The sequence below is a fragment of the Diplotaxodon limnothrissa genome, linkage group LG9 (genome assembly GCF_057381915.1).
Source record: "Diplotaxodon limnothrissa isolate DT_005_m linkage group LG9, D_limnothrissa_male_GT1.1, whole genome shotgun sequence".
In the NCBI taxonomy this organism is placed as follows: Eukaryota; Metazoa; Chordata; class Actinopteri; order Cichliformes; family Cichlidae; genus Diplotaxodon; species Diplotaxodon limnothrissa.
Genome location: NC_140604.1, coordinates 8,372,572 through 8,400,463, shown reverse-complemented (window position 1 = coordinate 8,400,463; position 27,892 = coordinate 8,372,572). Strand labels below are relative to the sequence as shown.

Genomic DNA, 27,892 nt, shown 5'->3' with positions numbered 1-27,892 from the left:
AACAACAGGAAGGGCTGGAACAAAAGCAAGAAGTAAAGGCGGGGGAAGGGAAATAGTTTATTGCCTTTACGTTTCCTCTTCTTTCCAGTGGCAAGAAAGGGAGGGATGTCATCGTCTGTTTTGTCGCTCGTAGAAGTTTGAACCATACATTTTTGTTTCTGTTTTTTTTAATGCGTAATAGAATCAGCATGGAAGGAAAAGGAAGAGCATCCACAGATTATAATTAGAGCTGTAGTCTGTGTAAGTATGTACTCCTTCCTAAAGGCACTAGTACAGGACTTTGTGTGTTTTGTTTTTACGTGTGCATCTGCTTTCTGCCTGACTCTGGGTGTGTTGGGTGTATATGTATTCATGCACACATACAGCACTTGTGTCTTTTGCTGTGCATGCAACAACTCACACCTCCCACTACCACACTGACCCCTCCTGCTTCCTCTTTCCTTCTGCAGGTCTGTATGAGCTGCTGGCGGCCCTGCCATCCCAGCTGCAGCCTCATGTCAACTGCTCTGAGGACAACACCTTCCTTCAGGATATGTTTGGAGAGAGAAGTCTTCACTCACTTGTTAAGGTACAACAAACAAATAGAGTTATAGGAATTTCGCCTACATATTTTTCAGAAAATCACGTGTTGTTTAACTCATATATGCACGCACTGATAACTCTTAAATACACTTAAAACACTTAAGTAATTTCATTTAAGTGCTATACATATGAATACCTCAGTTTAACCAAGCCTAGCTTTAATTGCACATGTAGATTGTGTACAAAGTTTATTGTCAAGAAGGCAGACAACTAAATTAGTCACATAAAAAGTCTTGAAAAGAGGAGCCCCCGGCCTCCAAAGCAATTATTATTCATGAATTACAGTCCTATTGCACCATCTACCTGCCCAGATCTTCTAATTCCTTCCTCTACCAGCAGGAAGGGGCCTGTGGTTTGGTTACTGCCTGTTAAACTAGATAGCTGCAGAGATTGGGGAGAAGGTTTGTCTGAAATCTTTCTCTGATTTTTGTTGTTAAATAGAGAACAATTTTCCCCCCTAAACATGGGGTAGTTTCCTGCAAATCGGCTTTCCATTCTTTATTATTCAGTAAATAAATGTAATAGCTGCTCGACTGCTGTGTCTGACTGATTAACTGAGCCATCCTAGTGAGCCAAATGGACAGACGGGCAGACTTTAAAACGCACACAAGTACTAAACAACCATCTCGTCTTACTCAGAAACCAGATGCAGCATTCAGGCTAACATCATGGACACACCATTAATAAAACCTTAATTATCCTCTTCCTAAAGCTCGGCCACCAAATCTCCACAGTCCACCTTTATTTGGGATTTGTGTAAGGTTGTAGAGGGGATACGAAAGAATGGCTAAACAGCAGAGAGAAAACACACACATCAAGTTAATCTGACAGGCTTCCCAACCCAGGTCGCTCACTGGTTGTAATTGCCTCACCTGGGTAATTACAACCAGTTGTTGGTCACTCTGTCTGGAAGGAGAGAGACGGTCCAGAGGAGGAGGTGTCACAGATGGAGAGAGAAACAAGAAAGAAGTAGAGAATTCAGAGTAACATGAAGACTTAAACCAGACATATGCTCTTTCTGTCTCTCTCACCTGTACTCACCAGATGGTCAGGACGTCTCACATCCATCCTAATCCGATTATGTTACAGAGATGAAAGAAATATTGTCCGATATCATCTTTCAGCTTTTATTTACATCTGTTTGTTGCTAGAAAATATTCTCATGACACGAGCCAGGTGCTTATTTATATTTTAAAAGCCTCACTTGAATCCAAAATATATCCCCTTCCTTGCACTGTCTTACTTTGGATTTAGGCTGCCTTCCAAATATTTTCATTAAAGTTCAATGGTCGACTGCAGCCCAGATTTACCGGATCAAGCACGTTGTTCACAAACAAGTACCTCTGAAATGAGCCAAAAGTGGCTAGATGATGATAGATGAAGCCAAATGCAAGGTTATGATAGGGACAGGGGAAGGAAGAAGGAAACTCCATATTGCAGCAGACAGGTCACAGTATGCTGTTGACTACTGAAAAACTTTTTGAACCATGTCAAGCACACTGGAGGGACAATTAAAACAAGAAGAAAGCTACAGGTCAACCAGTCCCTATTCTATCATTTTGTATTGTCTGTATTGGTAATCAAGGAAAATCCCACAGCCATTACTCCAGTTTCATCCATCCCTCCATCCATTCTCTGCTGCTTTTCAGAGTTGCGGGGGGACTGTGGAGCCTATCCCAGCTGTCTTAGGGCGAGAAGCAGGGTACACCGTGGACAGGTCGCCAGTCTGTCACAGGGTTTTGCTCCGGGTCACTTTGAAAAAGATGTTCAGCTTGTAAAGGATGTGATGTGAAGTTTTCTGGGCAGAGGTCTTAAGCCTGCTTAAATACTATGTTTTATGTCTTCGGGTATTTTGAAAAGTCTCCAAAGTGTGCAACCCTGACCCTAAACATTACATTAGTTCATGTTAGCAAACTAGTGACAGATTATTTCAAACCAATAACTCAGTGGAAAGAAAAATAAAACTAGTTAGCCATAATGTTAGGGCTTATAGATGATGTTCACAAGATGCAGTTAGCAGTGTTATAGAGTGATTTGACCCCCATTTATCTCAGGATTAATTCTGAGATAATTGGGGGTCTAAAAAAGTTTACAGCATGACAGGTTGCCGAAGCATCAACAGCAGTCCTAACATCCATCAGCATGTCCACAGGGGAAAAACATGTTTACCTCCACGACACGCATAATGCACCGTGTTTTATTGCTGAGTAATAACGGCTTTATGCAGGATTTGAACTTCTAAGCTGACCTTGAAACATGACTGTTGTGCTGGCCAAGACAGAGTCCTAACAGGCTGTGATTTATCTCGGCAGACTGTGTGGATAAGTCCAGCTGAAATGGCTGTAGCTGTTTAAGGCCAAGATTTAAACTGGAATCTTGATGGGGAGAGACGATGTAAAGACATTTCACACGTCGTTGCGTCGCGTTTTCTTCACTGGAAAGTTATAAAAGTGATTTTGATGGGTGACATTTGGTGTTTGGGTAATGTTTTTGAATGACATCATGTTTTGGATTTTGGTGTTGGTCCCTGGTGATTATCGAAGCCAGATGACAGCTTGAAGAGACTCAAATCAACTCATCTACGCACGCTGCTCATGTTATTGCTAATCAGAACTTCTACCAGGGCCAAAAACATTGAGGTCAAATACCGTCCTGTGACTGTGTCAGAACATTCAACTGTCAGTGATTCTGACTTGCTTTCCTCCGTATTTACAGTACTGCTACCATCTAGCTTTAAAACATAATCACCTGTGTTGCGAGGAGTAAAAACTATGTCTAACATTCCTAAAACAGATGTTTTAATTGCACAAAGCATCTGTAGCCGTTCAGTGTGACAGCAAACAAACTGCTTTTCTTGTCTTTTTCTGTCACGGCTCCATCTGTGTGTGTGTGTGTGTGTGTGTGTGTGTGTGTGTGTGTGTGTGTGTGTGTGTGTGTGTGTGTGTGTGTGTGTGTGTGTGTGTGTGCACTCCCGCATGTGTGGATTTGGCCCTTTAGATATAGAAGTGGCCCAGAGCGTCTCTGTCACTCTCTCCTCAGCCAGAGGCTCCTCTGTTCCACCATCCTCCTGGAATGCTTTCTAGGACATCCAGCTGGAAGCTCCAGGCTCGGGGCCCAGCTATCAGTCAGACCCGTGGCCCAGATCCCCTTCACCATGCTGGGCCTGAGGAAGGAGAGACGCAGGAGTGGCTGCTGGGAGGAAAGCTGTCCCTGTCTGTTCCTTGATGGAACCTGACAGCAGCCTGTAGGCTGTCAATGCATTCCTGCGCAGCTGCTTTTAAATCACAAATGGGATATCTGTAGTGTTTTTTGTGAGTCTGTGTGTGCGTAGGCACAAGTGTGCAACTGTGCCTTTGACGTTGTGTGCGTGGGTGTGAACGTGTGCTTTGTGTGTATATAAATTATTCCATCTCTGCTCCACATATGATGAAGTGGTTTTGCGTGTATAAATGAGTGAAAGTGAGCGCACGAGTCAGGCTTACTTTCCATTTTAGCAACTCTCCAGAGACGCAGCTCTGTCTCTCAACACTGTGCAGTCACAGCGCTGAGGCTGATAAGGAAATGTTTAGCCAATTTCACCAGACTGTTGAAATGATTTGGAATCATCACGGGGCCACTGGGACATATCGAATGCATGGTGGAAAACTGGATTGTTTGTACAGTGGCTAAGCTAACTGAAATACTTAGTGGATCGAGGGAGTGAAAGATCTTTGTGTGTGCTTTTGGTATTTAAGGACATGATTTAATGAACTCTGTGTATGTACAAGATGGTGCTGATGAAGGTTGTACATGTTTTCTTACATGTCTGTTTGGAGATGTGCACATGGCTTCCAGCGTGCACACTTTTTCTTCCACATGTGCTCACTACTATCTCAATAACTACCTTAATAATGAATACAATCTGTCCTTTCAGATCCACGAACGGCTGCAGCACTATGAAGAGAGCAAGCCCGCCCCTGTCCTGGAAGGAGCTGCACCTCTGGCACGTGACGTAAGTGTTTTAAAAAACTTGTTTAAACTGATCGATCTTTTTATTGGCTGGGAGGCAAATGAATCGATTAAAGGAACCTTTGGTGAACAGTGTCTGTCTAGATGGGTTTCGGTTAATAGAGGTTTAATTTATTGACTAACATAAAATGACACTTCAACCCTCGTCTGGCCCCGGCCGTACTGTCTAGAACTCCCAGCAAGTGACTGCCACCGCTCAAGTGAAACCAGCATGGCCAGTGCCGTTGGTGTAAGCAAGTGAGACACACCACATCATCAATAAATAGTTCAAATGATGGCCACTGATCTAGAACTGTATGGTTGTTATGGTTGACTTGTATCCTTCTCCCTGTTGGAAAACCGTTTTCCTCTTCTGGCTGACTTCCAAACATCTTAATACAAACTCTGCTGTTACTTGGACAGACCACTTGGTGCCATCAGAGAGCATTGGTCTGCATTTTATTCCTGCAGGGTCAGATACGAAAAATACAAACACAGAGAAAGGGTTCATCAGTGTCAAGTGGCTTTCATGTCAGTTTTTACTGTGTGGGATGGCTTGCTGCTCCTTTCCACACTCCAACCAAGTCCAGGAGGATCTTCCATAAATCAGTGATGCTCTCAGAGCTCCCATTGTTTCCAGGTTTAACTGACTGTTTTCTTTAGTTCTTGAGATTCTCATTGGAAAATGATCTGGTACAATAGAAGATTTATCAAAGGGCAGGTGCCAGTAGGTGGGAGTTCTAGGCCACATGACAAAGTGTGGCCTTGCCTCCAGCTGCGATTTACCTTATTTAAGACAAGATGAAGCTGCAGATAAATCCTGTAACTGAAAGAGCTGCATTTTTATGTCTTAATACAATATGATACAAATAGAAGATACACCAACATAACTTCTTTAGATAAAGCATAACTAGTATGTTTATCTCTCTAAATGCAAGTCCTCTATTCATTACTGACACAAAGCACACCTTGCAGAGTTGAACTGTTAATTACAAACCTCTACCATTGGTTTTTCATTATACAGACTGCTGTTGTCTTCTTGTCGAAGCATTGAATGTTCACATGCACACCTGAAAAAGAGAAGCATGCTTAATGGTCTGAGCACAGTTGTGTGAACATTGTGTCCTTGACTATTTTCAGGTGTCTGATGAGCTGGAAGGCAAATCAGCCAGTCAGGATGTCAAAGAGCTTCTTAAACTGCTGGCAAACCCACATGTAAAGGTGAGTAAAGGATTTGCTTATTTTGTACTGAGCAGGTTTTAACAAACTAAAACCACATATTCTCTTTGTGGAGGATTGTATTATTCCATCCAAAAAACAGCAAAGCATTTGGCAATTCTGGCTCTGGATCTTTGCTGTTTGCACAGCAGCCACATTAAAGCGTTACAATCATCGTGCTGTACACAAAATAACACGCCTGTTAGATCCAGGCCTTGTCTCGTTTTCTTGGCTGCCGTTGCTGACCTCGTTAGCCAGATGCAGACAGCTACAAAATAAATTTACACATTTTTATTTTCTAATGCATAACTGGGGCCATCCATCAGGGCCTCCAGGTGTCTCAGCCAGACAGAGCTGCCTTCACGACGGCAGGATAGAAGCAGAGTTGGACAGGCTCCGTTTTTAATGCGCTGTCGTCATGCTTGTTTGGGCTCTGCCAGAAACAACAGCTCTCTAGTTCTCCCCCAACATAGCACACACACACACACACTTACAGTACATGCAAATATTTAATACCTATCAGTGTCAAACAGCAGGAATTCAAGAGATGGTGGTTCCCAAACATGGATTTTTCAATGTCTGAGCTGGTAATTATGATTCATTTCCTAAATTCTCCAAACACATTAAGAACAACTACATTAATCTGTTCAAAGACAAGTGTGGAGCATGTGTTTTTTACAGGTGCTATAGGTACAGACACACATATTTCACCAGGCAGCACATATTTTAGACATAGAATCAGCAACTCCACACACACCTCCAGCAAACTGGTACTCATTTGGCTCATTACTATGTTTTTCCCCTGCACCTAACACATATAATTGCTGCTGTAGTTGTGCAGTGGTCTCTCAGCTCCAGTGCAGAATGGGGTCAGCCAAGCAATTCCCCACCAAACAATGGAAAATGTTCTTTCTGCTACTGCTTCCTCCATTGCTGGCTGGTGAATTTTGGCAGACGGTGTAGCAGCACAAGCCAAAGAAGACAAGCTGGAGAGGAGTGGCATTTTATCTCTGAAGTAGGATCAAAACCAACCATTTTTAAAGATTTCCTGGCTGTGAGATTTTCTTTACATGTGTTATTCATTTGGGATTCTCTTGATCGAAAGAAGTTATTATTTTTAGTTATAATAAGGTAATACAGACTCTTTGCCTTCCAAAGACTACTCACATAGCTCCAGTTGTGTCTCCTCCTCTCATCTGCTCCCAGTTAGCAACATCTTGAATGCTGTACTGCAGCATGCTCCCATGTCATAAAACACACTGCTTCTCTTCTCACCATATCCTTCTCTTTCTTCCCTGTTTCTCTTGCTCTCCACCCCTCTACTTTTGTCTGGCACTTTGGTTGGAAGATGTTTTTCTCAATTTTTTCCCCCCCTCTAAACCACAGAAAAAGCAGCACGCATCTAGCTGCATCTTGGTCCGGACACGCGGTTGTTAAATACTTTGAAAAATGAATGTCTCCTGAATGGCATCATTCCCGTCTGCGTCCCGTCTCTTTTTATGCCTGCTCGTGAAAGTGTGAAATATCTGAGCTGAGAACTTTGCTTTTGAGTCTTCACCACCTTACCCTGCAAAGTGTGGATTTTGTGGTGGTCACATTTGCAGCTCTTGCTGAGCAATGGTGCAGGGCGAGCCTGGGTTGCCTTTAATCAGAGAGATGTATGGAGGGAGAGCACGGGCCTAATGGCAATTAACGCTTGTTCATCTACAAGCTCTGGCCTTGAATGCTTTCAAATCCATCACCCAGCACATGAGGGAGACAACCCAATTCATAACCATCCTCCCTGCAGTCTGCAGTGTCTCTGTCCTGCTTAAAAAAGGAAGTGATAGATCGGACTCTTAATAGCATGCATGGCCATACTTTATTTAGCTAAGTGGACTGGGGTAAAGTTGAGGCCTTCGTGGCTTGACAGATAACCCTTGCCTGTTTTGTGTTTCCTCCCATAAATCCTATTTTCTCCTTTTTCTAGAGCCTCCTGTCCGTCCACGACGCAGTTGCCCAAAAGAAGTATGACCCCGAACTACCTCCGCTGCCTGAAGACATCGATGACGATGAAGATTCTGTGAAAATTATAAGATTGTTCAAGAACAAGGAGCCACTGGTAAGTAACTTAACAATCATCCTGTGTGCAGTATCTATCTGTCTCTACGCCTTAATTTTCATCTTTACAGTGATTTTAGGTCATTGCTGTTTGACTTGCACATCATAATGTCATAAAGGTAGAAATGCTGTTATAATGACTATTCTTCTTTTATAGGGAGCAACAATAAGACGTGATGAGAGCACAGGTGCCATCATTGTGGCCCGGATCATGAAGGGAGGGCCAGCTGACAGAAGTGGTTGGTTCCAGCCTTTTTCTCTCTTTTATAAGTTTGCCTGTGTGTGTGTGCGTGTGTGTGTGTGTGTGTGTGTGTGTGTGTGTGTGTGTGTGTGTGTGTGTGTGTACTCGATTCTACTCAGTTTTCTGTCATTTTCTGTCACTGTGTAGCACCTCAGTTTACATAGGGTCGTTATAGCAACTCATTTAAAAGTCCCATGATGTCATTTGTATGCAACACAAACCCAGCACACAACAGTGGACATGGAGGCGTTGGTATACCTGTCCGATCACACTGTTGGTTTTTCTGCACCCATTTCCCTGGATGCCGTGTTTCAAAAAGGGCAGTTTTGATGTTTGTGAAGGAATCACTTTCATGACTCATCAAGTGACATAATTGACTGGCATCACATGGTGGCATGGAGTCTGTTGACGTCACAGTTTCAGATCAACTCAGGTTGCTCAAAACGACTGCTCTAGTAGGTATCAGGTGCTGCCATCTAATAGAAAACCCTAAAAAACAGAGTCAAGTCAAGATGAGCAAAGTAGATACTAGTGGAAAAGAGCCATACAAGTCTGTAGTGTGGAATATATTGGGATTGCACAGAATTTAGTACCTCGCTTACATCAGGGCGTTAAAATAATAGAATGCCAGAATGACTGCAAATTAGTAACGTCTGTTTATGTGTGGCAGGTTTAATTCATGTAGGGGATGAACTGAAGGAGGTCAATGGAATCCCTGTGGACGACAAGAAACCAGAGGAAATCATTCGTATTCTGGTAAGTCTTGTCTTTCTATGGACGTTTGTGAGACTGAGGGTTTTTCAGCTCCACTCCCTTGGTACCAGCCTTTGTTTATAATGACAGAAACCTCCCCTTATCAACTCATCCACGACCCAGGCCTCCCATTGCCGTGTTGATGGCCGATAGATCACATGCAGAGTCTCTGTGGATGAGGCTGATGATGTGTAGTTCCTCCACGCAGCTTTGGTCACAGGCCTAAATGAGCTCTGTCATGTGCCTGGGATCTTAAACTCTTAAGGCCTTCTCAGACACAAAAGTCTTTGAGCTCTCAACACTCCTCCTTTACACCCCTGCACTGTACTCCCTAATTCTGTCAAGAATGGTTATACTATCCCACTAAACCTTCCTTTGTTGAAAAATCAATGCTTGACGCTATGTCACTGTAACTAGATTAGGTCTCTTATAAAATACTTAAAAGGATAGGAAAACTATCCTTTACAATTACTCCAACTTCTGTTCCTACATTATTTAGGCACAGTCACAAGGAGCCATTACCTTTAAAGTTGTCCCTGGTGCAAAGGACGAGGCATCTATCAAGGAGCCACAGGTAGGTCCTGTCTTTCTCTGTTATTTGGTTTATCCACTTGTTAAGTGATTTAGACCCTTTGATAGTGGAAAGTCATTGAAAGACCATCTTGGCCATCACTTGCAGCGTTTACCATCGATTGCTGTAATCTTTTGAGAATAATCACTCTGAGCTTTGGTGAATCACCTTTAACCATGATGACAATGTTTTAGAAAGAAAACATTTTATATACAACATAGTGAACTTGTTCCTGTTGTGTCTTCAATCCTCCTCTTTGTTTTCTTGCCTTTCCCTCATGATGATGTACAGATGTTTGTGAAGGCGCTCTTTGACTACGACCCAAAAGATGACAACACCATCCCATGTAAGGAAGCTGGTTTGGCCTTCAAGAAGGGTTGCATCCTACAGATCATGAGCCAAGATGATGCAACCTGGTGGCAGGCCAAACACGAGGGCGACACAAATCCTCGTGCTGGCTTAATACCATCCAAACAGTTCCAGGAGAGGTGAGAAACACAAGGCTGACCTTATTGGCTCCAGTGCTGTCACTGTCATAGATGTTCCATCTTCTTTCTCTCCCTCTTTAATCCATGTATTCTTGCTTCACTCTGCCAAAGTAGTCTGGGTTTCCACACATTTTCTGGTCCAAAGTGAGTAATGACAGAAAATGATAGCGCTGGTACCAATCCACATTGAACTGCAAGTGGATGGAAAACACACACCAGACCTACACAGAGCTCAGGAGGCTTGGGCAGAAAGAGGAAGGCTGAAGAGTAAAGGGATCGAGTAGAACATTTTATATTCAGGTTTATTATTCTACTTTTTTCAATAGAAAGATGTTCTGTTCTTCACCTCCTCAATCTTTGGTTTCACCAGTCTCAGCTGACAGAATAGAAATGAAGGATATTGTAGAGCAGGGTTTCTGTAGCATAGCAGAGTGTTTATTATTCCCAGAGTGACCATGAAAACTGATGGTTTTCTTTTTTCTGTTCTTTCCTTTTTCTTCTCTTTCTTTATCCATCTTTTTGCTTTCAGGAGACTTGCATTTCAGCAACCTGTTACGACTCTTTCGTCCCTAAGGAGGTCTACTAGACGATCATGTAAGCATATATTATTTGCTGTGTTAGCGACTAATAAACCACAACAAGACAGTTGTCGTTAACAGGTGGATGGGAGGAAGAGAAGAATGGCAAAAGTGAGGAATGCTGGTCAGGACAGTTTGTGGAGTTCATTTCTGAAACAGACTCATCCTTCTGCTGATTCCACCACTGGAGTCTTTCGTGTAGTTGTGTAGTTCATGCTGGTCGTCTGGAGAAGCAATTTAGATTTATCTTTGTTTTCATTTTCCTTCCTGTCTGCTCAATGTTTCTCCCTCTAAATTTCTATCCAGAGTCTGTTCCATGTGTCTTCTACAGCCTCTTTGTGTGTTGTTCACTAAGTCCACAGCATGTCTTTTATCCTGCCTTCCTTTGCTCCCCCCAACCGGTCACGGCAGATGGCCGCCCGTCCCTAAACCTGGTTCTGCCAGAGGTTTCTTCCTGTTAAAAGGGAGTTTTTCCTTCCCAATGTTACCAAAGTGCTTGCTCATAGGGGGTCATATGATTGTTGTTGTAGTCACGCAGGAGCTTTAATATGAATTAGGAGAGGGTTTGCCCTCTGGCTGTTACTCTAGCTAAAGAGATGATTGATTTTCTAAAAGCTGTGCATAATGCAGATAGCAAAGATAAAAGACAAGTTCATGTGAACTGGTATTGTCACTTGGCTGCCTGGCTTCTAATTTGGATAATCACTTATACTCTTGGGGTGATGATGATGAGGGTAATAACAAGGATGGTTTTGATGGCAGCCTGTTATTCAGCAATTGTCCGTGATTGACTCCAACTGCAGAGTTCAACTCCTTATCATCACTGCCGGAAAAGAGAATGAAGACAAACAGTATTACAGTATTATTACATTATTACCCAGATTTTTCCAATGTAAACATTCCTGGCAGCTCACCCATGGACTTGATAAAGGTGGACTAATCATACATCTTTATGGCAGTTTTCATCACATTCTTTCTTTAAGGTTTAGTTTCAAATAAATTAGATAATTAAATCTGGCTAAACTCTTATTCACAGTACAGTTAAGATGCCACATTAGAGCAGGAAGAGGGCAACATCAGTGGGAAAACTGACCTGGCCATTGACATTTGAAACAAGATGTCAGATAAAGGTACACACACTTCAGAACAGCTGCCGCTCTCGTGCCTGATGCGTCTAGCCTACAAACAACCTTGCACAGATAGGTCTTGACTGTTGTTTTGGTTAGACATTAATTCTGGACATGCTGAACAACACTCTGGAAAATGAATGCAGTGATGTAAGGTGAGCTTCATACTGTTAAATACTTACAGAGGACTGTATCAGTATTACAATATCAATCATTTGGAGGCTTATGAATCTAAATGGCTTTTTCCCCCCCTGTAAATAGTGACTGCACCACAGACATGTACCGCAGATTGTGTATCACTAGGTAACAATGGATATACATTTCTATCAAAATAGGAGCAAATAGAAAGTAAATGTTTGTTATATTCTCATAAAACCTGAACTCAAGCTCCACTTACTGGTGTTTTTGTAACCTTTTAGTAGCAGCATGGCTTATGAAGGGTTTCTGTACGTGTTCTTTTTAAACCCAACCTTAAAAAAAGAAAGAAGTTAAGGATAAGATTTCCTCAATGAGTTCCATCAATTTATGTCATGACAGCTGAGTGTACTGCAACTTCCTCTCAGGAAGACCTGACGAGTGTTTCAGAACCAAGTGGAACTTGAGTTATTTTATTATTTGAAACGTAGATAGTTAAACTAGTGATACCATTAGAGTGATACTGGGAGTTACAGTGTAGTGGTCAAGCTCGGTATTTTTCACAAACATTACAAAACTGAAGAGAATTGTTTGCTTTTTCAGTGTTTTGTGAGAAATGACTGAATTGAACCTGCATAGGATGTTTGTGGATGTGGCACTCAGCTTTAAAATGTTTTATAATGTTCTCTCTGTTGTCTTTTGCTCTGCTTTTCTAAGATGATGTGACAGTAGAGTTTGGTAGGTTTCTTCTTATATTTCTTCCTCATCCCTGAGTTATGTTTACTTTCCTAATCTAATATTTTGTTTAGTATTACCTAATTTCCATTCCTTGCTTCTCTTGCACTCAAAGCTGAAGAGATTGAAGGTACTACTTTTCTGACATCCTCCACCGAGTAGGACTTTACTAACCCAACCATCTGTGATTGGTTCCCCTTCATGCTATTTGTGTGTAATGAGGTCCACTTCTTACCTCATCTCCCCAATTGACCCATTAAAGCTATTCACCATTTAAGAGTAACATTAGTTGTCACAGTCAATGGTTCCTCATAGATTTTATTGACTTTAACATTTTACAAAGCCTCATCTTTCCTCGACTCATTTTCACAAATGTGGACATCATTTTTGAGAATCATCCCGTCACAAGTAATATTTGTTGGACTCAGTCACAGCACAAACTGATTCACTGTCTCCAAGAATCGTCCAACACCACAGCCAAGAATGTAGTGGCCTGTAAGGCTAAATGGGGCTTAGTCAGTTAGCTGGGACCATCAACATTTTTCAACATTGTTAGTTCTGTAAAGAAAAAGAGAGTATTTTGTTTATTTTGGTCAACTTTAGCTGCTCACTAGATGGAGGTTATATGTAACCTGTCCTTGAATTTACCTCTACATGCGTGGCTGTCATTCTGGGCAAAGGCCAATATTTAAAAATAACGAACACACTATAAAATGTAACTCAAGCAAAATTTACCCCAAACCACTCTGATCACTCTCTTCTTAACAGCACCTGTGTGTTTTCCCCTTTATCATATTTAGAGGGCCGCAGCTCATTTCTGACTATTCTCTTTAACTTGATGTTGTGGTTCTCTTTGGCTCCTTTCTTTTCATCACCAGAGGATGCTGATTATAGTGGTGGATTTCACCTAGGTGAGAGATTGTCTTCTTTTGTCTTCTTGCCTTTTCCTGCCAGATGTGGTCATTTCACTGTTACAATAAATATGAGGACAGTGGCCAAGTACAAGTTTTGTTTTTTCCACATGAATCCTTCATATATCATCTTCTAAGAACTATTAAGTCATACATGTTTCACGGGACGGAACAGTTGTTCATACCTTTGACCTGTTCTTCTAACTCACAGAGCACTTGTGGGGCAAATAATTCACTTCTTAAACCTTCTTACATAATTCACTTTTTGGACTTTAATAGTTTTGTACTTTCTCACTGTGCTGTGCTATTTGTGCTCCCATGCTGACAGCATGAGTGCACTGGCAGATCATGTCATGGATTTGCAGTATGTAGTTATCCTGTTCTGCCTCTGCTGTGGGTCTGAGGACTTCTTTGAGAGGTTCTGGTTGGAGTTGGCTTAAAAGAAAGGTTTGTGTGCTTCGCTGCATTGTGGAGGTCCGGATGAAGGCCGGTCTTGCTGATGTGGTTCCAGTCAGACTTAATGACAATTACCATGGCCCACTTTGGTTCTGCAACCACTTTAATTCCAGAGAGCTGCTTCCAAATCCCTGTCTTGTACAGAAAATGTTTCCCATCGTGTTTTTATTACCACTGTCATTTGCACATTTAGACTCCAGATTTCACAGGATATCCAGAGCACACGCAAGTTTATAAATACTACATTTGAGTCATGTCTGCCAAGCTCAATCAGGGTCACTCCCAAAGCCGAACTCTGCCAAACATTATTCCATTTTTTTGCCCAAAAAAGTCCAGCACCTTGAGTCCAGCAGCCAAGAACGAGGTTTAAATGAAATGAGAGAACCTCGGGAGAAGAAGTAAAAAATAGTGAGTTATAATAACATCTTCTCTATGAGAGTACTTGCTGCATGGCTTTTCAGCCTGTTGGATGTGGTTGTATGATTTAAAGTTGGCCTGTCCCTAAAAGTTTGAAATCTTAGAACTTACAGATGCTTTTGCAATGCTGCTGAGGTTGCATGGGGAAATAAAGGAGTGGGAGGGGGCGGCAGTCTTTCTCCTTATTTTTGGGGGGGGGGGTTCTCTCCATGCCTCTCAATGATGCAACGTCTGTAACTTCCATTGCCAGAGTCATTCTTGAGCACAACTTTGGGATGAACAGATTCCTGATTTTACAGCCTGCAAACTTGAGAATGATATCTCCTTAGTAAGCACTGTTTAGAGGCTACTTCGTTACTGTACTTAAGTAGAACCTTCAGGTATCTGTACTTTACCTGAGTATTTACTCTTATTCTCTACATTTTTGCACAAATATCATTTTTAAAACAGGCTCGTTACTCTAGACTCAACAGTATCAGCTGAAATTGAGTCGGAAAAAATGCGTTTGTCTGTATGTTTTAGTCAGCTTGTAGCTAGTGTTACAAAAGAGGAATGAGTATAAAGGGAGTAACCTTGCTTCACAACATAATGTTTCTACAACATTTCTATCAGCTCAACAAACATCAGCAGACTCAAGCTGTTTGTGTGCTGTTCGTCTCAGTGTGTTGCTAGTTAAAGGTCCAGCTGCTGTATTTCACAAGGAGAGAAAAGAAAGAGAGCTAACTTCACTCAGAGACGGAGAAAGATAAGAAAGTCAGGTCAGGAGAGAAAGAGTAGAGATTATTTTTAAAGCTGATCTCTGCTCTGGGACATTTAATGACTTGCAGATTTAAAGGTTACATGTCAAAATTTTTAATCACATATCACATATGTGTTTTGACAAATGGTCTATTTTCATTGTGTGAGTATACTAACTTTGTCTTTCTATAATATCATATTTGCAGAATAAACAGGTTAGCTTGCATTAATGTGGTGAAATCACAGTAAAGCTCTGTGTTGGGCTGATACAGAGCAGCTGTGGGGGTCAGTGTTAGGTTACATCAAGTGTAGAGATTAATTTACATTTAAGCTGATGACGCTTAGATTCATTCACTGATTTCAATCTTTACACCAACTTTCTGTTTTCATTTAACTGTTTGTTTGTGGAAGTAAAGTCGCTTCCTGTATGTATCTGTGTGTAAGTGTGCGTCGTCCCAGCTTGTGTTAAATATGCTCATCTTTTTCCTTCACATTTTTGCACTTCTACTTTACTGAAGGGGCTTTGAATCAAAGTAGAGATCGGAACTTTGTGCCAGTTCCTTTCTTTTTACTAACTTGTTCGTGTTTGGATCATCTTATGAGGCTTTCCAGAACAAATGAGCAAGCTTCGTTTACCCATACCTGACTTGTTCTAAAATTTGGAGCACATTCATTGTCATCCTCTCTGTGTAATACAGTTTCCACTGGTATGGAAGACAGGATGGTTGTTGTTGTTGTTGTTGTTGTTGTTGTGTAATTAGTTACCTGTGTTATTTTAGTGAGTGTGTCAGCGGGTGCAAGAGGAGAGAGGGACTGTATTTTGGATGATGATAGACCTATGATGAGTTTTCACCTGTTTGATGTCACCTGGGGAAAGTAATGTTTGTGTGGAGGTGTTTGCCAAGATCCTGAAACAACTATAAATTGAAGTCCACAGTATTTGTATGTGTACATACGGTTGTGCTGGATTTTACACTACTGACAAAGAATTTTCTTTTTTTGTATTGATTGATCTGTTTCTTCTGTCTCCTCTTTTGGCTCATGCTGACCTCCAGCTGGGTTCAGGAGAAGCTTTCGCCTCAGCAGGAGAGACAGAAAGACCACCAAGTCCATGTACGAGGCGAAGAAGAGTGAAATGTACGACATGGCTGACGTGCCCACATACGAGGAAGTCGTCCCGTACCGCAGGCAAAGGGGAGACAAACACAGGCTGATGGTGCTAGTAGGTGAGTAAAGAGAAATTTAAGTTCTCAAACTCTGATGTCGCTGCTTACCTCACACACTGTTGCTGTTAGGATACCGAATTTAATGAAAATCCTCACCTTCAATCTCATTGTCACATAGAGACGACAGAAACAATAAAGGTGGCCCAGCTCTGCAAGAGAGAAGCTGAATATTATGTTTCTCTATCATCTGTTCCTAAGAAGTGAATATGAATAACCAGAAAGTAACTTTAGATCTTTTGGATACAAATTTTCATTAGTTCATCATTTGATCCTATTAGACATTTGAATTTATATTCTCATCATTAGTGTTTGAGGTCTTGAGTTAACCTCGGCAACTCTAACCACCAAGTACAGACGAAAGAAAGTTTGAATGTCTCATATCATGTTATGGATGTGATAATAACGTGATGAGGAGTTTGGCAGAGTTTATAATTAGATGTTTGTGTGTAGGACCCACAGGTGTCGGCTTGAGTGAACTGAAGAAGAAACTGTTGATCTCTGACCCCCAGCACTTCAGTGTGACCATTCCACGTAAGTGTCCTGTAAAAGAGACATTGGGTGTCAGTGTGACTACCTGTGTAAATAAAGGTTAAATTAAAAAAAAGGAAAAAAGATAACTTCACTCTTCTGATTTAAGCCCACCAAACTTTGGCTGAACAGTACAGTTCATTTGTCTTTCGCTCTGCATATTTCTTTGTTCTTATCTCTGCGTCTTATATGTGAATGTGTGCTTTATACTAGTTAATAGAATAGAAGTTAATTCGCTGACCATTAAATGTGGTGTTCCCAACAATCTCTTTTCTCTTTGTTTCATCCCAAAGAAACCTTTAAACATTTGTGTGCCGAAACTAAAGTTTCTGTCTTTCTTCCGTTCTGTGCTTTATCTTGAATTGAGGATGCAACATAAATGAAATAAAATAAAATGTAATAAAAACGTGGCTGTATTATTCTCACTGTTCTCACTATTTGAAATATTTCTTTACATAGAGAGATTTTTTTAATTATTGAAAAAAAAAACTTTTATAACCAAGTTTTATGACTTTATTGTCTTCCCCCAGCCAAAGTCTGACACTTGAAATGTCCCCGGTATTAAAATCCCATTGGCGTGGCCTTTTTCTCTCCACACAGCCTGTTAATTGTTCTCAAATGTGACCTGTGCTGCTGTTGTTTAATAGAGCCCAGACAGTCTGATTCAGACCCGTATAGGAAACGTATGGCACAGGTCCTGGCTCTCATTGAGAGGAAGGAGAATCGGAAAGTATCTCGTCTCGCTCTTTTTGAATGTTTGATCGCTGCCAGTGGACACATGGATATGTTTAACACTTGCTGTTGTTTCGGGTTAAGCCCAAAAGTGTTGCTTCTTTTTGTTAATTTGAAAACCGGAGCTTTGGAGACCACCGGCTCTCTCTCTGTCTCTCTGCTTGTTGCACACAAGGAGCATTGCACTATTCATTGCAATGACTCACAGGCATCACTCCCTCTCTTTCCATCTTCATCTTCTTTCACTCAGACACCAGTCGACCCAAGAAGAACCAGGAGACCGATGGTGTGGATTACCACTTCATCTCCAAGCAGCTCTTTGAGACGGACATCCAAAACAACAAGTAAGCAAAACTGATGAATTCAATCACAACACACATTCAGACTTTATGCAGCAGAGATGAACAATTGATATTCATACTCTGGCCAAAACAAAAGTACTTTTTCCCTGGGAAAAAAAGAGAACAACTTTTTTGGATATCCTGCTGTGTGTAGATTATATGTTTGTACGTCTCTATTTCAAACGGCCTTTCTTTAATGTTTACTACAATGGAGAGAACAATTCTGAATTGTTTTGGTTTATCACCATTTCTCAAAACTCTAATCTCAGAAATCACAGTGATTGTAGAAAATTAATTATAAAAATGAAAGTTGAAAGTTGCTGTTTAAAAAAAAAAAATCCTGCTCTTATGAGGATATATAAAAAAATCTTAAAAGCACAAATTAACATATCTAATACAGTGGAAAAAGGTTTGTTTGTTTTATGTAAACTAGTTTAAAAATGTCCTCCTGATGCTCATTTCAAGATCTATATTTTCTTTCTTGGACAATATATGCAGTTAAAAATAATCCTTGTCTCGTCACAGTCTAAAAGAACCTCTTTTAGCTCAGGTACAAGGCCTGAGCTTTAACTCAGATTACAGTAATTACTCTTCTAAAAACTGACATAATTATTTGAAACTTTGTCCATGTGTCCATCCAAAGATGTGCGTTCGTGCTTTTTCTCATCACTCTTCTTTTCATGTCTCAGGTTCATTGAGCATGGCGAGTACAAAGGGAATTTCTACGGCACAAGTCTGGACTCGATACGTTCAATCCTCTCAAAGAAGAAAGTGTGCCTGCTGGATGTCCAGCCTCATGTGAGTGACACCTTCTTTCTCACCATCCCTGTACTGTATTCTTAGCCTGTTTTGGAAACTACCTGTCTCAGAAGCAGATCGCCCTGTTACTTTATTTGAAGATTTCCTCTTTGGCTTATGTCACCATAAACCTCCACAGTAATGCCATTTCTCAGTTATTGACCAACTGAGTGAATGATGGAAGCTGTTTCCCAGTGGTTCCGCTGCTGCCTCTCCATTAAGTTTTTTATCCATCTTGTTGTGAGTTGTGGGTCTTGACCCACTGCTATTAGCATAGCAAGAAGGTCAGATGATCATGCCAGAACCAGACACCAGACACCACCTCTAATCAAATCTCATCTCTCTCATACCTCTGAAGGGCCTTTCACATTGGGCGCACCTACCACGAGCTGGAGCGAGTGGCCTAAAATTTGTCTTGCAGTGGTTGTTGCGCTCTTGTACGTCGAAAACTCGATGGACCAGCTATTTCTCATCCATAAAAAAGAAAGCTTTGGCACTGTCCCCACAAGTGAACACTTGTGTTGTTTCCTCCCAAAGTCTCAGTATGCATGTCAACTTGTGTCATGAAGTTTGTTGAACTCGGAAACACACACAATCAACTTTTCCTCCTTGTTTTCATTCATTGTGTGGTTGAACTTAGTAGGGCTGTTTGCTTCGTTTCTGTTGGTCGTGCGACGGTACGTCGCAGCAGTCAAAGTTTAACCAAGTTTAACCCAGTTAAACGTTGACCCTTGCATGCAAGAGTACTCTTACCGGCGCACTTGCTCTTTAAAACTGTTATTGAGTGGCGCAAGCAATAGAAACAAATGGGTTTCAGAGCTCTGCACTTGCCATATCCTATGTGAAAGGCCCTTGAGGTACCAGATTGGCATGTTATTTCAGAAAACTGTCACCACAAAGAAGAGACAGACACAAAGATCAGGCATAAATAAAAACATATATATCCTCCACTATCTTCCAAAAGAATTTAAAAGCTGTGATGAGTTAGTGTGAGTAGTCTTTATCCCTCAGATTGGTGTTTGTGAGTCATTTTTAAATGACAAAAACTATAAACATGATTTCAAAGTTCTAGATTCACTCAGAATGATGGGAAGTCATCTGCTCTGTGGTCATTATTTATTGTTCTGTCCAACTAATAAGTCATTTATGCAAAGACTTCTTCATTCTAGAGAGGTCAATAAGTTAAAAGGTAATTTAAGATTTAATGCTTCAGCAAAACAGAAATATATTCGGTTTACAATGAGAGAATGGAAGAAAAGCCTCAACTTTTCATGTCTGAGGAACTTAAGGCAGAAAATGTCTTTGCTTAAAAATAGAAGGAAGATTTTAATTTTTAATATCTTCTCGATTGGAAATCAGCAGACTGAATCTGTTAAACTGGACTTTGTGACAACCCCATAATCCAGTTCATATCACTATTACAAGTGGACCATGAATTGGCAACCTTTTTTTTTTCAGGATTATATTTTTAAACGTTTTGTCTATTAATTTTTTCACAGTCTGTTTATACCATACGTGACACACTTTGTGATTACGTCTTAATGTGCTGCCAAATGCCTAACTCCTTTTTCTCTGCATCCACTTTTATTCTTTTCAGCTAATAAAGCATCTTCGAACAGCAGAGTTTAAACCTTTCGTTGTGTTCGTGAAGCCCCCGACCGTCGACAGACTGAGAGAGACCAGAAAGAAAACCCAAATTATATCAGGCAAAGACGACAAGGACTCCACCAAACCCTTCACGGTAAAAACTTATTTCTAGTGTGTGGGTTGTACATGGCTGATAGTTTATATCGTATGTTAATCAGATATTACCTCCCTGCTTAAGTTGAGATAGAAAAGCAAGAGGAAATTGTTACTGTGTAACTGTGACTTGGTCGGGTTTAAATGTATCTTTCTCTCTGTCCACACGACCTGTTTTATGTGATTTGTTCTGATGTATTTTTTGCTTGAGGTACATCGTGGTGCTTGGTTGATTCAAACAGATGTTTTCAAAGTGCAGCCTTGGGGCAAATGGCCGTTCTGAAGACCAACAAGGAACGAATACAATCCTGTACATTTCATTCAAGCACGGTTCACGTGATACTGTGAAATAAAAATATTTCTCTTCAGTTTCAACAGCTCTATTTGAGCTAATATAGCAGTTAAACCTTCCTAAAGTTGTCAAATCAAGCATAGCATTACTTCAGGCAGGACATGCAGTCAAATTAAGCTGCAATTCCAGCAGATCTTAATTCCACATCAGTTGATGACTCCACTGATACATTTCTAGTCATAGCTCTATCAACTCTATACTGACACCAGAATGGACCATAGAGAAATTACAAACTGGTACAAATTAATTTCCCAAACACAACCCCATAAAAATTAAAAGCCTGGTAGTCAGACCCGATCTGAAATGACCTGAAAATAAGCAGTCTCTGGCAATTATATTACGATGAACTACAAGTCACACACATGCAATCTGCAGTGATACAGTCACAGGACTTTAGTTGACCTCTGTAGAACAACTGGCAATATTTCAGGGCTTCTGGTATAGGCAGCAGACATCTGAGCCAAAGGGGTCATTGTTTAGGAATGTAGAAAACTTTTGAAAGCTAATAAAAAGCTAATTTGTCATCAGTCGATAGCCAGTGGTTTCATTTCCACATGTGTTGATTTACCTTTAACTCACATGTCAAATCAAAAGGTCAAACATTACTCTGTTTAAAAAAGTTACAACACATATGCCCAGAGCTGATAGTTAGTCAAGTCATATTCACACAAAATATAATAGGATCCGACTTATTGAGGCATAATTTAGTGCATTTATGGGTAATAAGTGTTGAGGAAAATGCTAGAGTACAATACACTTTCACCTAGAACATGCAGTGAATTTATGGTTGAAGGTCAGCTTGTTAAACCTTGATACAGACACAGCATCAGCTTATATTATTCACACAGGTAAACATAATTCTGTCTCAGTCCGCTCCTTATTTCCCAGCTGGGTCTTGAGAACAATAAGCTTTAGTTGTCAGAAGCAATCTGGTTGTGAACAGTCTGTTGCAGTTTTAACGTCCCTTTATTAGCTTCTGTTATTCTCTCATGTAATACAAATATACTTCTATAAAGCTGTGTGACAGCGGGCTGTATTTCAACCAGCTAACAAACAAAGTCTCTGTGTAAATGTTCATGTACACTGACAGAACCAAACCCATCTTATATTTACTATTAAATGAAGGGAAGCTGTTGTTGGGCAAGTCGTCCCAGACATTTTCAATCCAACGCTAGCTGTATTTTTCTTTGCAAGAGACAGGTCTGCTTTAATGATAAAGGCCGAGGAACAGTCGTCTCATTGTTTCAGTCGAGCTGGCTGGAAGCGTGATGTGAATACAAGCAAAACAATCTGATGTAATGCAAAATCCCAGCTGTAATGTGGTTAGCATAGAAACTGGCACCCAATCTGAAAGAACCACAGGCATTTCAAAGTGATTTGAGGAAATCTCTTTGGTTTCTGACACTTTTTTAAAACGCAAAGACAGGTGGGTTTTATTGGCACAACAAAGCAGGTGTCCAGCAGAGAACGTGGTTGCTTGTAAAAGAGGATACTGAGGCTGACACGTGCTGCTTCATGCCACTGAAATGCGTAAAGATTTATAGTCCTGTAAGGTAAAAGCAACAAATGTATAAAGGCTACAAATAAAAGAATTACAATAAAAACAGAGGGAACGTTCACCTAAACTGTGACTCAGTATTTAGTTGCTGTGCAATGAAATTTATCTATGCTGTTACAAAGTACTTAAACAGGCACAAGATGCTACATAACTTCTTGTGGAAATTAGGCCACCTAGTGGGAATAAACGAGTCCCGGGTGTGCTTTTTCTCAAGTTTGGTCCCCCAGAAGAGGCATCATCCTAAACCAATCTTTTCTTTTTAAGTTCTCTGATTTTCTATTCATCTTCCAAACCCAGCTTGCTGTTCCTTAAACGGCTTCCTGCTCAGATTAATGTTCTTGTTGGGCAGACAAAAACACAGCTAATCCATTATGAAGCAGAAACCACCAGAAACATTCTGAAGGAACTGCTGGCAAAAGTCCCTGTAAGAGACAGCTTCATCATGACAACGTGTAAAAGCAAAGCTGTCAATTCATCCGTGGATCTATGTCCCTCCCCTCATCTATGGTCATGAACTTTGGGTAGTGATTGAAAGAACGAGATCACAGATACAAGCAGCGAAAATGAGCTAAAGTCCAATTTAAAGTTAAGTGTTCCCAGTAAAAACACAGCACCCTAACCTACCAAGAGATACCTGGGCTCATTTAGAAAGGCAGTATTTACTTGAATGATAAATGATAAAATAAGTTCTCCAAAAGTTGATTCTGTTCATCTGGACGTAGCGTTCTCAGTGGGAGAAACGTTTCATCAGTCACTTGGATGACTGACGAAAGAGATTTTATTCGTTTTGTGTTTTTAACTTCCATCTATTTTGTCTCTTCCCTCTTTTCCCAGGAGGAAGATTTTCAGGAGATGGTGAACACGGGCCAGACAATGGAGACTCAGTACAGCCATCTCTTTGAGATGGTTATAGTCAACGACAACCTCGATGTTGCCTTCAGCGAGCTGCAGTTGGCACTAAAGAAAGTGGAGACAGAGACACACTGGATTCCAGTCAGCTGGACTCACTCCTGAGAGACATACTGACTGTAAAAGGAGAAAAGGGAAGCGCTTTGACAAAAATATGCAGGTTTTCTATCTTTTTAAAAAAATATTTGCCAGGGACGGTGTTGGGAAGTAAATCAGGAATAAAACAGTGCCTGGCTGCTATGTCGCCATACCTGAACTGCATCGAGCTAAAAATAAGCTTCTGCCTGGGATCAGGTTGGATTTAGACCTCAGCTGTGGTCTGGAAGCTCCAGGTCTGACCAGATGTGATCAGGTTGTGGCTGCAGGCTTCTTTCCAGAATCTAAGACTTTGACATTGATCAGGGTCTCAGTCTGGGTCACACATCCATGGCCACAACTTGGAGCGCCTTGGTCCAAACCGGAACGTGGAGCGAGCTTGGAGCATCGTAGCACCAGCAGTCCTGCCAGCACATCAGTAAACCGGCCAAACAGGACTCCTTTAGTGGTTTTATAACATTAGACCATTAGAAACCAAAGGGATTGATGTATTTCTTCTTCGTGGACAACTTACATGTGTTTGTCTGTAAAAGAGCACAGCACCAGGGCAAAGAGGAGAAAGGAAAACATACTTGCCTTCTGTCTTACTAGACTTTTGTACATCTAAAATCTTCCATGACTGTTATTCCAAGCAAAACACTGTCAGGTACACTTTTGAGAAAGGGCAATGAGTGTAATTTTATTTAAAAGAAATTAATATATTTTCTAATATCTGCTTGTAGTCCTTTTTATGCATTTTATATACATTTATGACTTTAATATGATCTTAGCTGTAGCCATCTCTGTGACAGCCTCTTTTTACTAGAAGCATTTTTTTCTCTCAATCTAGCATTTTTTTGTTCGTCACCCTAGTTTAGTTTTTTGGCTCTGTCAGCTCTACTTGGCTTTATTTGGCTCTATTATCAGCACTGCTACAATTCTCCTAGCTCCAGATTTTGCTCTCTTGTTGATTCTGGGACAAGCTGACCTCCTTTAAATTAAGGGGAGACTATAATTCCAGCTACATTTTTATTCACCAGAATTCACACAAAAACAATCCATATTTTATTTATTTATGCTTTGGGCTGTTGTTTTGTTTTGTTTTGTTTTTTAACTTCCTGCTCCTTAAAAGTATACTTTCTTTGATTGGTTGCCCCTCACCTAGCCTGTGCAAACAGAAACTAGTGCTCGTATGCACTGCCTCCCAGAGATGACCTTTTGCATATTTTGCATATTTAGCAGTGTTTAATATCTGCTTAGTATATGACAAAATACAAGCCAATGGATAAGTTGTCCTTTATACATGGAGGTAGAGCGCAAGGATAGTTGGAGACTGGAAACAATTAGGAGGAGCTAGCCTATGTCTGCTAGTCTTTCTGAACTTGTGATTTTAGTACATTGTTCATCCCTATTAATAACAGTTAGTTCATATTGAATTCATCTCTTAATTTCTGTGCTTGCTCGGCTGATTGCCTCCAATCTCTAGCTGCATTTAAAACTCTAAGAGTGCTATCAGTCTTCCAAAGTCTCAGTAAAAAAAAGCATTAAGCATATTATCCAAACTGTCTAAATGATTCCTTAAACTCTATATTTATTCTTTTTTTTTCTTTACTCTAAGAATACTCTCTTACTCTGCTGAATGTCCAGCTCAGGTTGTATGTTTCCAAATTGTGCATCATTTATTTCTCCCTTTCCACCAACTGTGACATATACAAACTTGATTTGTGTCCTTTTTTTTAAGTGTAAGCATGATTGGTTATACTGCTCTGATGTAATATGATTTAAATGTCTTTAACACTCTTGTCTGCCATACTTTGTCCCAACATTTTTTTGTCTTTTTGTTTATTCAGTTTTTCTACCTCCCCACCCCCCTGCTGCCCATCTTACAGATCAAAGTCACATTTGTACAGTCTCCAGAAAATACCTTTTTAATGTCTCCCTGTAATGATATACTCTTTAAGTGGCACATTGTATGAATTTACATTATTCTTGATAACTGCTGCATTTTTTATTAAAGAAAATACGACTAAACTTGTAATTGCAATGTCCCCAAATTAATTCATATATGTTGTTAGCCAAGCAAAGAGTGAACACAACTTTATGTTTACCAGCACAATCCCTACTTCTCTTTAATAAAATGTTGCATATTTTGTGAATAAAGGTAATGAACAGGTGGAGGTGGTGAAAGGGGGGGGGGGGCTCCTAAGAAGAGGATTTAGCCGCCCTCCGCTTGATGTTCAAAAGAAATCCTGTACTGATCAAAATCAGGTTGACTTAACCCAAACACCTTCCATGGTGCTCACTTTGAGAGTAGAGCAGAGCAAAGGAGAGTTAATGGTGTTGGGCAGAGAAGTGCTAGGTGGGGGAAGAGGAGGAGAAGCCACTTACTCAGTTTGTCCACACATTGCTGCTGATGTCTTTCACTCATTCCTGCTTCATAATTAGGATACTAGAGTAAAGGGGGACACAAAATGGCTGCTTTCACATACAGTAATGTGGCACTAACCCTCCACACTCCCAAGGCTGTACGCACAAGTGAATGAATGGGCAAATACGTTTTTCCCCCCCAAAAGCAATCAAGGTCAGTGGCTCATTTTTAATATGCGGAGATGTACTGGGTACTGGCAACAGCACCTCCAGGCTGTCTAAAGCTTGCACAGTGATGGGTTTAGGAGGTGCTAAGTAAGTGTATTTGACCAAATTTTCTCTTAAATTGTTAATACCACAAGTTGCTTTGCATCTTTTAAGGAAGACACTCTAGCCCTCCTGTTGTCCTCATGTCCTGTACACGCCTAGGGTCAAAAATGACCCAAACTCACTAAAAATCTAAAATCTGAAGAACCTTTACCCACTTGTCCCACACCTCTGTTATGGGAGCTATGTCTTGATGCATGTTCAGTCATCCAAGTAAGTAAATCCCCAAAAGTTCTGTTCATCTGGACGTAGCGTCTTCAGTGGGAGGAACATTTTGTCACTCCTCTAAGTGACGACTTTGAGTCTCAGCTGACTGCAGGATTTTCACAACCTTATAAACAGTACCTTTGAACAATGACTGAAACTAGCACCACTGAAAGAACAATGGGCTGTGAGGTCAGTTCCTTGATTATTAATGATTATGGAACCGACCTCAGCCCATTGTTCATTCAGTGGGCTAGTTTAAGGCAGCTAGTTTGTCATCACACATATTGCAGGTCTTGACTCGAGGTTATCAAACTGTATCATCCTTGAGAAAGTGTGACAAATTTTCAGTGGCATTTTGGTACTCACTGTATCTAAGAGACACACGTGGCATAGCCATAGTTATGGCTATTGCCAAGTTATGGCAATAGCCATAACTTCATGAAAAAAATCACAATTATAAATTATTTCCCAACACACATAAGATCACCCAGCAGCTGTGTTTTCATACACCTCTCACATGCAAACTATCACACAGAGTGATTTTTATAATTATCTCATTTGTTACACACTAACCTTCCACAGGCTAAATCCTGAACATTTCATAGCTTTTTATTTTACTGGTTTATGTGACTTACTAAACACAAATATTATCCGTGAAAAGTTTACTACACTTCTGTGATCATTAAAATAACAAAGTAGTACAGTACAGGAGAACTGGTGCCAGAGGAACAACCTCCTTCTAAACGTCAGTAAGACAAAGGAGCTGATAGTGGACTTCAGCACTAAGCAGGAGAGGAACTACCAGACCCCTGTCATCAACGAGTGCCCAGTGGAGAGAGTGGACAGCTTCAAATACCTCGGAGTTCACATCACGCAGGACCTGTCATGGTCCTGTCACATCAACACCGTGGTGAAAAAGGCCCGTCAGCGTCTCTACCACCTCAGACGCTTGAGAGACTTCCAACTGCCCTCCAAGGTGCTCAGGAACTTTTACTCGTGCACCATAGAGAGCATCCTGACGGGAAACATCTCAACCTGGTTCAGGAACATCACCATGCAGGACAGACGACGAGCTCTACAGAGGGTTGTGCGATCAGCTGAGCGCACCATCCGCTCCGAGCTCCCTGACCTGCACTCAATCTACAGCAGACGGTGCTGGACCAAGGCCAGGAAGATCGTGAAGGACCTCAGCCATCCCAACAACAGACTGTTCTCTCTGTTGAGGTCAGGAAAGCGATTCCGCTCCCTGAAGACCAACACAGAGAGACTGAGGAGGAGCTTCTTCCCGCAGGCGATACGGTCTCTCAATCACATCACCACATAATACTGACCCACACATATGGTTCTTACACACACACTGGACATTCCGGACATTTGTTTACACTAGTGGGCACTTCACAACTACACTGCGTGGTCATCTAATCAAATCACTCACTTAGTCACACGTCACTTAAATAAATCACTTTTAAGCATTTTTGCACTGCACAAGACACTTAAATATGTGGATTGCACAACCCTGGACATTACATTTCTTTCATTACCATTTATTACTTGTACAGCTGCTCTTATTGTTCTATATTTCTTCATATATTCTTATATATTTTCTATATTGTGTATTTTGTTGTACAGTTATTTTATTTTTAACTTTCTTTTTTTTTAAATTTTCATATTTATTTCCTATCCTATTCATAGTCT

The 27,892-nt window shown here is 40.8% G+C and overlaps 1 protein-coding gene across 1 annotated transcript; it reads left to right on the top strand.

Annotated features, from left to right (window-relative positions):
• Window positions 1–517: 517 nt before the first annotated feature.
• LOC146625076 (MAGUK p55 subfamily member 7-like) lies at window positions 518–23,977 on the top strand. The gene is made up of 15 exons (XM_085361923.1): window positions 518–568; window positions 4,496–4,573; window positions 5,710–5,790; window positions 7,757–7,888; window positions 8,045–8,126; window positions 8,799–8,884; window positions 9,381–9,455; window positions 9,744–9,940; window positions 10,470–10,534; window positions 16,093–16,263; window positions 16,714–16,794; window positions 17,774–17,867; window positions 18,554–18,662; window positions 20,260–20,403; window positions 23,147–23,977. The coding sequence occupies exons 1-15, from the start codon at window positions 533–535 to the stop codon at window positions 23,324–23,326; spliced, it is 1,611 nt and encodes a 536-aa protein (XP_085218049.1). The 5' UTR covers window positions 518–532; the 3' UTR covers window positions 23,327–23,977.
• The last annotated feature ends 3,915 nt before the right edge of the window (window positions 23,978–27,892 follow it).

Coding starts and splice junctions, on each gene's coding strand:
- LOC146625076 (XM_085361923.1), top strand. CDS start 533: ATGTTTGGAGAGAGAAGTCTTCACTCACTTGTTAAG. Junction 10,535..16,092: donor GAGGTCTACTAGACGATCAT/GTAAGCATATAT, acceptor GCTGACCTCCAG/CTGGGTTCAGGAGAAGCTTT. Junction 16,264..16,713: donor CAGGCTGATGGTGCTAGTAG/GTGAGTAAAGAG, acceptor GTTTGTGTGTAG/GACCCACAGGTGTCGGCTTG.